The following is a 12,325-nucleotide window of genomic DNA, read 5'->3' on the forward strand; positions in this document are numbered from 1 at the left end:
ATGTCTTTGTTTAAATGTCTTATCCATCGTAAAACAATCTGTGCTTTCAATATCAATGTTGCAAAATCAGCAGACGTTATCGAACCCTTCACACATTGTTACTGGCTTTTCTTTGTCAGTATCAGTTCATTTTTGCTCGATTTGGATCTTGTATGGGGATAGGTGCAGATCAGACGTAAGAACACGCCACAGTGTCATTCCGAGTTCTTGGCTGCGTCCACGCACTGATTTCCAAGGGCTGCGTCCTACTGAGTCCCTCACTGCAGCAATGTTTTCTTCTTTCCTTGCACTGTTCTTCTTATGTGGAAACAGCCCGAGTGATTTGTCTCACAGTATACTAATACTTGAAAAAACAAGGTGCAAGGAGCCGTGACGTCAGAGGGAGAGTTTGTTTATTGTAACAGGAACCTCGAAATCTCTCCCCGTCTTCAGAGACGGGTGGCTTTTTATAACCTTAATACAACATCAGCATAGCCTTCGCCCGTCCCCTTGCACGTGTACACGCACACGTTACTTTTCTGGGTTCTGCTTCCAATGTCCTGGGTCAGTGTGACACGGCCTGCTCCCTGCCAAGAAATCTCGGCAGGACGAACGCCAGTCTTTCGTCCAAGGCGATAATATTCGCCAACATTTAAACTCGGGGTAAACAAGTTGGAATTTCCCCTTTCTCTAGCCTAATGCGTTCCTTATGGGAGCAGACTCCACAACAATCCACAACACTTCCTGCCTGAATAAGTTCCCCCTGTGGCTTTAGAACATAGGTCAACTACAGTTCCATGCTCTCTGAACTTCTTAATCCAACTAACAATCATTGATTTTGATGGAAAGTTGCGACGATGGAAACGCTTTCGAAACTGAATCTGTACACTCTGGTATGATTTTGTCGCAAAATAGGTCTCCGGGGAGAATATCTTTTGCTGATTTGTCCAAGACATTTTCAGGGCAACTCTAGCTGCAAATGATCACCCCTAGGTTCACCTTTCACGTCCTGCAACAGAAAAGGCATTTGTTAAAAAATGGATTTTTTTTATCCAATAAAATATGGGTACGCATCTTTTGGGGCACCCTGTATATAGGGCATTCTCATCCTGGGTGGCACGGCGGATTGGTGATTAGCGCAGCCCTAAGGTGCAGAGGTTCAAGTCCAGGTTTGCATGTTCTCCCCGTGGTTGCGTGGGTTTCCTCCAGGCACTACAGTTACCACATTCCAAAAGCATGCATGTCAGGTTCATTGGCTGGTCCAAATTGCCCCTAGGTGTGAATGAGCGACTGAATGGTTTTCTGGCAACCAGCTCGGGTTGTCCCCTTCCCACTGGCCAAGGACAGCTGGGGCCGCTACCCTACTAAGGATAATTGGCGCAGATAATGGATGGGTGGATAGCATTCGAACCCTGAATACACGTCAAGTCAAGCCCCATTTCTTTCTGACGCCCTTAATCACCAAAATGTTTCAAAGGACTGCACAGGATTGCAATGACACAATGACCTGATCTTAAACCGACATGCGGGCAAGGAAAAACTCAAAACCTCAGCGTGAGGAAAAAAAGAAACCTTGAGAAGGGGCCTCACAAGTGGTAATCCCCCTTCCAGGATGACCAGGGTGCCGGGTCTGAAAGAGGGCAGACCCGGCCCAACGGCTGTCCAAGGAATGCAGGCGAAGGCAAGAATTCCAGTTTTTGCTACTACAGTAGGAAAAAGATTGGTCAGAGAGTGCAACGTGGCACGTTTGGCTGTCCGGATCCTTCTAATCTACTTCCGGGTGCAGTAGCGCATTTATTGTAGAGTCACGCGCAATGGAAAAGTACTGAAATGCATAGATCTTTGGGTGAGGCTTTATATGTGTGTGTGTGAATGATTACTTGTGCATTAAAATAGAAAAACTGGTTAAACACGTTAATTTCATCAGGTTAAACAAGTTAATTTGTGACATAGGAGTCTGAGAAATGCACAATGACTAAAAGTAGCTTACTTTACACAGGGTGAATTAGATTTAGCATTACAGTACACAAACATAGTAAACACTAGGTAATATGTTGAAAATGTATCCGGAAAGTGCATGACAGCAACGACACCGTACATACATCTAAACGGGACAAAAACAGAATGTGTTTTTTCCGGTATTCTTGCCCCAAAAAAGAAAAACAGACAACTTGAGCGCATGTGACATTTCTTAAAATAGCGTTGGCAATTTATTTAGTCCACCATTCGTTACAGATACAAAGTTGAAATTAAATCTACCTTTTTTTTTTGCAAAATTACTTGAAAAGCAGAGGTTTTATGTCAGGACTGTGTCGGCAGCTAATCAGAAATGTCAGTTTTAAATATTATTAACATATCGCTCTCCTCGGGAATTGTTCTGGTAGTTTAAGCATATTACTCCTGTATTGGCCAACTTGCACTGGCTGCCAGTCCACTTAAGATGTGACTTTAAGGTTCTCTTACTAACATACCAATGTTTGCATGGAATTGCGTCCTCATATCTCGGACTTTTTGGACTACGTTACATGTTTGAGGCGTCGTTGCCGTCATGCACTTCTTGGACAAATTTCAACATTTTACCTATTGTTCTCTTTTACTGATGTTCACTACGTTTTGAGTACTGTTACCCAATGCTAAATCCATTGCACTCGGGTAATCCTGAAAGAGGGATCACCACCCGTGAGGCACCTTCTGAAGGTTTCTTATTTTCCTCACGCTGAGGTTTTGAGTTGTTCCTTGCCTGCATGTTGGTTCAAGTTCAGGCGATGGTGTCATTGTAATCCTGTGCAGTCCTTTGAGACATCTTGTGTTAAGGGCGTCACAAATGAATGGGACTTGACTCGAAGTCATTTTTAGTCAAACGTATGAAATGTATGAAGTTGTAGAATCACATTAGGTTGAATACAAATCTCAATCTTCAAAGGGGGTCAAAAACTCTTCAAATATGTCATACCAACTCATGAAGTCCACATAAAAAGTCATCATGCTTTAATTACAGGTAAAAAATAAAGACATTGTAGATTAATTTAATCAAAATAACTTTTACATAAAACTTGTGAAGAGATCATTTTGGTTAAGTCAACTCACATATTTTGTTATATTATTCAGATTCAGATCTACTTTATTGTCATTCGTGTACACGTGTATACAGAACGAAATGTCGATACATCTGACCCGCACAGTTTCTTTGAACGTCAGCCGGGATAGATAAGATTAACCGCGTCTTGGTCAGAATTTTAGCGCAGCAGTTCGTCATCTCGCGGTTCGATGCCACTTCCGGTTGTTAAATGGTCCAGTTTATTGTCCAGAGAGCGAATGTTGGAGAGCAAAATGGATGTTAGAGGGGTTAGCCTTTAGCCTAGCTGTTAGCCCGGCCCGCTTCCTCGTCACGCCGCTGTCTTGCCACTCTGCTTCGCTGCTTCTTAGGCCGCTGGGTCTTGTTGACATAGCAGTCCGTGGCTAATAAACACTCCTGAGTGGTCGTAGCACCGAGCGCTTGATGTCGAGTGGTCGTAGCACCGAGCGCTTGATTGTCCTCGTTCGGCGGTCACGCCGCTGTCTTGCCACTCTGCTTCGCTGCCTTGTAGGCCGCTGGGTCTTGTTGACATAGCAGTCCGTGGCTAATAAACACCGAGCGCTTGATGTCTGGATGATCGCATATCCAGCAAAAAAAACTGCGATCGTATCTTAATCTGCAGTTCGAGCCGACTTTGTGCGCCATCAAAACTGAGTCGAAGACTGGATCTTATGGCCGACGTGTAAAAAAACCGTTGCAAGACGATGCAGCCGCAGCCGAACAGGGCGCCGCCATGAATATTATATTTACATGTCTACACAAGATATAGAGGATAATAGAGGAACATACTAAGGAAATAATAATTGGTGCTGATATTCATCAACCCTTTTATATGTACATTATAGAATCATTCAATTAAAGCATAAAAGCTGTAAACTCGTACTTTAAGAAAAAACAATTTCAAAACCAGCACAATGTTAAAACAGGTAAGTTAAGACATGTCACTGACCACAAGCGTACACAAATTTACTCATTCAGTGATGACTGTGATTCAATGTAAATTCAATTTAAAATAACTTATTCTCACCAGCACACTTGTGATTCTGAGCGTTAACCTGACTTGAAAATCTTAGGCCACAAACAGAACAAGAAAATGGTTTCTCATCACTGTGGGCTCTTGTGTGGTAATTTAAGTTTGATTGCTGAATGAATTTTTGACCACAAACTGAGCAGGTGTAGGGTTTCTCACCAGTATGGGTTCTTGTGTGGATTTTTAAGTTTCCTTTATGGCCGAATTTCTGGTCACAAAATGCGCAGGCAAAAGGTTTTTCACCAGTGTGGGTTCTTGTGTGGCTTTTTAAACTTTCTTTGTGGTTGAACTTTTGGCCGCAAACTGAGCAGAGAAAAGGTTTTTCACCAGTATGGATTCTTATGTGACATTGCATTCTTGCTTTTTCGCTGAATTTTTGACCACAAACTGAGCAGGCGTAGGGTTTTTCACCGGTGTGGGTTCTTGTGTGGCTTTTCAATCCTCCTCTATGACTGAAGTTTTGGCCACAAACTGAGCAGGAAAAAGGTTTTTCACCAGTGTGAGTTCTTGTGTGGCTTTTCAAATGACCGCTACGGCTGAATCTTTTATCACAAACTGAACAGGCAAAAGGTTTCTCACCAGTGTGGTTTCTTGTGTGGATTTTTAAGCTTTCTTTATGGCTGAATTTCTGGCTGCAAACTGAGCAAGAAAAAGGTTTTTCACCAGTATGTGATCTAATGTGGCTTTTCAAATGTAGTCTCCGGGTGAATCTTTTACCACAAACTGTACAGGCAAAAGGTTTCTCACCAGTGTGAGTTCTTGCATGCGGTCTTAAGTGTGATATTTGGCTGCATTTTTTATCACAAACCAAGCAGGCGAAAGGTTTTTCACCAGTGTGAGTTCTCGTGTGGTATTTCAAACTTGCTTTTCCGCTGAATTTTTGACCGCAATCCGAGCACGCGAAAGGTCTCTCACCAGAGTGGATTTTTGAGTGTGTCTTAAGGTTTGATATCTCACTGATTTTTTTACCACAAACTGAACAAGCGAAAGGTTTTTCACCAGTGTGGGTTCTTGCATGGCTTTTCAAATTTCCCTTTTGGCTGAATTTTTGACCACAAACCGAGCAGGCAAAGGGTTTTTCACCTGTGTGGACAATCATATGTGATTTCAAACTACAGTTGTGTCTAAACGTTTTCCCACACTCTAAACATTTGTTATTTGTGTTCTCAACTTCCGACTGTTTGTCGCCATCATTGTCGGACGCGTCGTTATTGTCTGTTGTTCCGGAGCTTCTTCTTGGAGACACTATCTCCTTGTTCTCTTCATATTCATCTACAGAGGTTAAACTGGCCCCAGTCACTGGAAACTCTCTCAAATCTTCCTCCTTTTTAACGTCAACGGACTCCAAACAGTCGTCCTCCTCCTTTTTAATGTCCAGCATCTCTAAAAACTTCTCTTCCTCCTTTTTGACGCCGGGCAACTTTGTCTCCTGTCGCGAAGGAAGACGATACTCCTGACAGACGTCTGCAGGACACAAGACACGTGGAAAATCTCGACACAAACACACATGGATTTATTTTTACAACAAATGCATCACTAGAAAAATGAAAATTGAATAAACAAAATGTTTAACAGCAACGTGGTATCTCTTTCATCATTTTTCCCCTAAAAGCCTTTTTTATTCCATGTTTAGAAAGAGAGATATATAGATGAAGATATATAGAGCTATATAGGTACAGAGATATATAGAGGGATATAGAGATAGAGAAAGAAAGAAAGAGATAGAGGGATAGAGATAGATAGATATAGATAGAGAGGGCGAGATAGATGAATAGTTTATTCATCCGGGTAGGGAAATTCCCACTTTCCAGCAGTATCCTTTTGTTGAAAGATAAACAATAATAAAGTAAAAGGAATATATTACATAAATACCCAATGTAACGTGTTGATATAGAGTATTTAGATAGTGCTACATAAAATACACACTGTCATAAAATATGGTGATATGCAATGTGAGGGTATGGTTTCATGTGGGCTTTTACTCCCCCGGGTGGAGTTCAAGAGCCTCATGGCATGTCCTTTTGTATGCAGTTTTGGCAAACTTTAGCCGTGTTTCTGTGGCTCTTGTCACATTGAAAAACTCTCACTAACGATAGTTTTATTCTCTCAAAGGAGATTTTTGAAATGCTCAGGATGATTGTTGTTAATGTGACGACGACATACTTTACGAATAATTGGTCTCGACGCCAACGAAATGGGTTTACCCCTCGATCAATTGCGTCAATAATATGAAATAGAAAACAAACATTTGCCGTGCAATGGACGCGAGGAGTCCAAAATAAGAGAATAAAAAGGTTGTAGAAATAAAAATGACCAACCTGTACGGTTCAACACAACTTGTAGCTGCTCGCTAATGCTAACTCGGTTTAGCCGTCCATCTTCTCGCTCGTTCTCTTCTTGGACTTCCCGAAGCTCCTCTTTCCAATTTCCTTTCCGTCTTTCGCACATTTTAGACAACTTTAAAGCTCAGCGTTAACGCTTTTACGGTGTTAATGCAGATACATGGAGTCAAATCATGCACAACGCCACGAAGCCCCGAGCATTAGTGACGGGTCGTTCTTGTCTTCTTCTTCGGTTGGCATCCATCTCTTTGGTGCATTAGCGCCCCCTCGCATTACATCTTCGTCACGGTTACAATTGGATGCGTCATTGGCGAATGAAACGGCTTTGCAAGCCGACTCCTTTCGAAATGCTCTCTCTCTCTCTCTCTCTCTCTCTCTCACACACACACACACTCTCTCTCTCAGGTGCTTGTGACTGGTCGATACAAGTTTCCTCATATCTGTGTTGTTCGCTTTGTATCGAGAATTCAAAAATTGAAATGAGATAAAAGTTGTTGTCGTTATTTATTGACTTCACTCTATATTGAAACGATAAAGGCTGTCATAAAATAGAAGCATTATACATTTTCAAAATTAATTAATTTGCTGCATTGTGTTTCATTATTTGTCCTAATATTTCTTTTTTTTTTTTTTAATTGTTTTGATTGTTGTAATCAGGGTTGGGTAAGGTTACTTGAACTGGATTACTTTCAATGACTTTTGGATTATTCTAATCCCAAATATGCTAATAAAAGACAAAAGAAACTAAATATGAATCCAATTACTAAATTTTGTGCAGGCTTGGGGAGTAACGGAATACATGGAACGGCAAAAATCATGTTGGCAAGCTGTTTGGATTGATTTTCATTTTGTTTCTGTCACATTTTATGTTCGTTTGCCTGAGATCAAAGCCAGGAGAGAAAGCTTACCACGTGTTGTGAGTCATCATTTGATTCATATTTAGTTGATTTTGTCTTTTATTAGCTTATTTGGTACTGGAGTATTCCAAAAGTAATTGAAAGTAATCCAGTTCAAGTAACCCTACCCAACCGTGGTTGGTTTATTCCGATTTCACATGGCATCATTGTCACAGGTTCCACAGCAAAACGTCCCGTCGGATTAAAATAAAAATAAAACCGAAAATTCAACCTCCTCCTGTGGAGCTGGCCAAACTCTAGACATGGAAGTTGCAGTATCACATTTACCCACCAGATGACGCACTCCCTGAAAAGTAAGGTTTAGATTTAGCTCGCTAACAAAACAGCAAAGCTAGGCATTTGAAGCTAGGCAGTGTTTAAAATTGTTGTGTCATTAACATTTCTGTAACAGGAAGTTATATGTGATGCAAGATAATAACATTCACATTAAAACTCATGCAGCTTTAATTACAGGTATTCATTGTGGGTAAACTCAATCACATTCAGATTTCAAATAAATCTTGGTAAAGGTCATCTTAGTTTTGTCAACTCAACAAATGTATTCATGCATCCTGTAAGGTTTTTACATTTATTATACTGACATCTGACTCCGATGACATTTCCTGTGTCCTGTGTAATCCCTTACAGTTGGAGCATGTCCAGAAGCCGGAGAAGTTATTGAGCCGAGTATAGTCCACGTATTAATCTATTTAGCCGAATCAAAGAGTTAAACCTGTGCGAATTTTACAATTGTGTGCAGGTGAACGACGGGGACTTCCGAGGTTGCCCATTTTATGACCAAGCAGCTGGCTGATTGGTCCGCGGTCGTCGATGCAGATTTCCCAATAGTCCTTCGAAGCTTGGGAGAAGGGTGAGAGGTCATCGCCCTCCGGAAGGAATGGGGCACGTCACACACATTCTAACCCCCCAGGCGAGGTGATAAGTCATTGCTATCTGCACAGACTGAAACCAAAGAAAACATTCCAAAGCACAGGCGTTTTAACGACAGCCTTCTAAAAAGTTGCACTCAAGGCTGAGGTCAAACTAAGGACAAGTATTTTGAATATAAGTGGAATAAAACAGCGTATAAAATAGAATACAACTTCAATCAACAATTACAAATGTCTTTATTGTCATTGATAAAAACACGGAGAACATTGTTTACAAAGAGATTAGACGTAGCACTCCAGGATAGACGCGTAATAAAAACTTAAATGAGATCAATAAAATGTCAGGATAAAAAGGCAAACATAAAAACAAGAGAAATTCAAAAATAACTTTAGAAGACAAAATCCACAGTTGAAAAGGGTCAATAAGGTTCCCAACCCCTGAGCTGAACCTTCGGCCAACAAGGAGACAACTAATCAGAGAAACAACTAAGAAAACGTTAATCACATTGAATACATAATCGTCCCGCCCAATGATCGGTCAACCTTTAGTTTAAACTCTTCAATATTTTTGCCTCGTTTCTGTTGTAAAATCCGACTGTTCCGGAGTTTCACGCGACGTACGGAGACACAAAAACCTTCAAGCGTTGTTTGAGTTCTCAGTATTTTAAATTCACCATAACCTCTCAAGTTAAGAGCCCTTTCTTCAAATATTTTCTGTAAATTTAGGGCATCGTTTTGTTGAAAAACTTGAAATAAAACTACAGCCGGATCGTGTTTGATGAGACCCTGAAATTTAGACTCGTTAATAATACGCAGTGCTGGTTTTTGTACTGTAACGGTTTGATGACAGTTCAAATGTATTTGAAGTGATGATGAAGATGTGTTTCATGGCTATTTAACTTGGATGCTTTCTGGAGACCAAAACAGATGAATTCGTTTTCAATGATTTCATATCTTCACAATCAATTTGAGAACGAACCTGGAACAAAGTAAGCTTGTATGAAGAGGTACCACTGTGCGTGTGACTGTGTGTGTATATATATTCTATACAGACATGTACACACGCAAAGTTTTTGTACATACATTGGACGATTTCTTTTATATGTAAATGCAAGAAATGAAACCGTATCAAACAGAGTGACGGATGCTATTTTCCCCGGCACACGTGTGATCCTGAGCTCTGGCTTCACTTGAAAATCTTAAACCGCAAGCTGAGCAGGAAAAGGGCTTCTTGGCAGTGTGAGATCTTGTGTGTCTTTTTAAGCTTTCTTTATGGCTGAATTTTTCATCACAAATTGAACAGGAAAAAGGCTTCTCACCAGTGTGGGTTCTGGTGTGTCTTTTTAAGTTTTCTTTCAGGCTGAATTTTTCATCACAAATTGAACAGGAAAAAGGCTTCTCCCCAGTGTGGATTGTTGAGTGTTTTTTCAAGTTTCCTTTAATGCTGAAGTTTTGACCGCAAAGTTTGCAGGAAAAAGGCTTCTCACCAGTGTGGGTTCTTGTGTGATTATTTAGGTTTGATTTATGGATGAATTTATGACCACAGATTGAACAGGAAAAAGGTTTCTCACCAGTGTGGGTTGTAGCGTGGTTTTTCAAACTTACTTTGTGGCTGAATTTTAGTCCACAGATTGAACAGGAAAAGGGCTTCTCACCAGTGTGGGTTCTTGTGTGTCTTTTTAAGCTTTCTTTATGGCTGAATTTTTGACCGCAAGTAGAGCAGGAAAAAGGTTTTTCACCAGTGTGGGTTCTTGCATGCATTTTTAAGATTGATCTCTGGCTGAATTTTACACCGCAAATTGAGCAGGAAAAAGGCTTCTGGCCGCTGTGGGTTCTTATGTGATAGTTTAGGTTTGCCTTGTGTCTGAAATTTTCACCACAGATTGAGCAAGGAAAAGGCTTCTCACCAGTGTGCGTTCTTGTGTGTCTTTTCAAGTTTTCTTTCTGGCTGAATTTTTCATCACAAATTGAACATGAAAAAGGCTTCTCCCCAGTGTGGATTGTCGAGTGTTTTGTCAAGTTTCCTTTAATGCTGAAGTTTTTACCACAAAGTTTGCAGGAAAAAGGCTTTTCACCAGTGTGGGTTGTAGCGTGGTTTTTCAAACTTACTTTGTGGCTGAATTTTAGACCACAAACTGAGCAGGAAAAAGGCTTCTCACCAGTGTGGATTCTGGTGTGGTTTTCTAATACATGCTTTTGGCTGAATTTTTGGTCGCAAACTGAGCAGGAAAAAGGCTTCTCACCAGTGTGGGTTCTTGTGTGTAAGTTTAGGCTTGCCTTGTGTCTGAAATTTTCACCACAGATTGAGCAGGAAAAAGACTTCTCGGCAGTGTGGACTCCTGTGTGGATTTTTAAGGTTCCTTTTTGCCTGAATTTCTGACCACAGATTGAGCAGGAAAAAGGCTTCTCACCAGTGTGGGTTCTCGTGTGTGAGTTTAGGCTTGCCTTCTGTCTGAATTTTTCATCACAAATTGAACATGAAAAAGGCTTCTCACCAGTGTGGATTCTGGTGTGGTTTTCTAATACATGCTTTCGGCTGAATTTTTGGCCGCAAACTGAGCAGGAAAAAGGCCTCTCACCAGTGTGGGTTATTATGTGTGAGTTTAGGTTTGCCTTCTTTCTGAAATTTTCACCACAGATTGAGCAGGAAAAAGGCTTCTCGTTAGTATGGATTCTTGTGTGATTATTTAGGTGTGATTTATCGCAGAATTTTTGACCACAAAGTTTGCAAGAAAAAGGCTTCTCAGTGTGGGTTCTTGTGTGTCTTTTTAAGCTTCTTTTATGGCTGAATCTTCGACCGCAAACTGAGCAGGAAAAAGGCTTCTCACCAGTGTGGGTTCTCATATGCAACTTCAAACGATTCTTGAATTGAAATGTTTCCCCACACTGAGAACATGTTTTATCACCTTCTGACTGTTCGGCGCCATTAGTGTCGAACGTGTCCTCATCATCAGTTTTCACGTGTTGACGGGAGCTTCTGCTTGGAGGCTCCTGGCAGTTTTCTTCATGTTTAACCTGACTCCCAGGAGTTAAAATGGTCTCAGTCACCGGCAACTCTGTGAAAAGTGCCTCCTCCTCTTTAACACAAACAGGCTCCACATCATCCTCCTCCTTTTTAATATCAGGAAACTCTGGAGACAGGAATTCTTCACTGACATCTGTGGGACACAAGACACACATAGGTTTCGTATCATCCAAAATATACGACATAATACCAAAACACATAAATGGCAAAATGTATAAATACATAGCCTGCCCTTATGTAATAATTCTAACCAATGGAGACAGAAACGACACAGAACCTCATTTAATTGTGTATAACAAAAACATAAATATAATTGGTCTATTCATAATATTGGCATTTAGGAACACAAAGTGCTCAGCTTTGAAGGACTGATTCCAATTCTTCTGTCAGTGATAGACAATGCACAATGTTACATACCGTATAATTCGAACTATAAGCCACTACTTCTTTTTAGCGACTGCCAGGGGGCGCCAATCTAGTAAAGGGTAAGAGTGAGACACGTCGAATGTATGTGTCAAGGAAGACGCAAGTTGAATGTAACTTGGTATTTTGTGCATGAAAAAACTAGCATGAACAGACCTTAATCATGGGAAGGGTGTCAATCGAAAGGGGAAGGCTGGCGGCCATATTGAGAATCATTTCACGAGTCTGTTGACTTGTAAACGGAAATAATGTGTCGGAACAGACGAATTACAATAACAATAAATGTATATTGTAGTAGATCATTTAAAAGAGTATTTAAATGTACTGCGCCTCAAGAAGGTATTGGCCCCCAATAACTTTTAGTCGTATTGCCACATTTCGGGTTTCAAACTAAAAGCTAAAAAAACAGAATATATTTTCTTAGAAACAACATGTGGGACGCAATCGTGAAGTGAAACACAATTATTTCAACATATTAATTTTATATTTACGCCGAAAAATCTGGAAGGTAGTTGTTGCAAAAATATTGGCACCCTGCTATCTCAGCTCAGCCAACTGATTACAGACATTCTCTGATGAGTTTTGAATGATCTAATGTTGACCTAAATGTCCCCCTGCCCACTGCCCGATGATTGCTGGGATGGGCTCCAGCACCCCCGCGACC

At 40.8% G+C, this 12,325-nt stretch overlaps 1 protein-coding gene and 1 pseudogene across 4 annotated transcripts in view; both read right to left on the minus strand.

Moving 5' to 3' along the window:
- Positions 1–3,429: 3,429 nt before the first annotated feature.
- On the minus strand, positions 3,430–6,634 carry LOC148376965 (uncharacterized; annotated as a pseudogene). The gene is made up of 2 exons (XR_015852497.1): positions 6,404–6,634; positions 3,430–5,576 (listed from the first exon to the last, which is right to left on the minus strand). The product of XR_015852497.1 is annotated as an uncharacterized LOC148376965 (transcript).
- Positions 6,635–8,433: 1,799 nt separating this feature from the next.
- LOC148376966 (uncharacterized) overlaps positions 8,434–12,325 on the minus strand; it is a 58,205-nt gene continuing 54,313 nt past the window's right edge. For all 3 annotated transcript variants that reach the window (XM_088351118.1, XM_088351111.1, XM_088351100.1), the window contains exon 2: positions 8,434–11,371. In XM_088351118.1, coding sequence (XP_088207244.1) covers positions 9,342–11,371 — 2,030 coding nt within the window. In that variant the 3' untranslated portion in view covers positions 8,434–9,341. The remainder of the gene's footprint in view (positions 11,372–12,325) is intronic.

Source organism: Urocampus carinirostris, chromosome 1, assembly GCF_059441175.1.
Source record: "Urocampus carinirostris isolate Australia breed hairy pipefish chromosome 1, RoL_Ucar_1.0, whole genome shotgun sequence".
NCBI lineage: Eukaryota > Metazoa > Chordata > Actinopteri > Syngnathiformes > Syngnathidae > Urocampus > Urocampus carinirostris.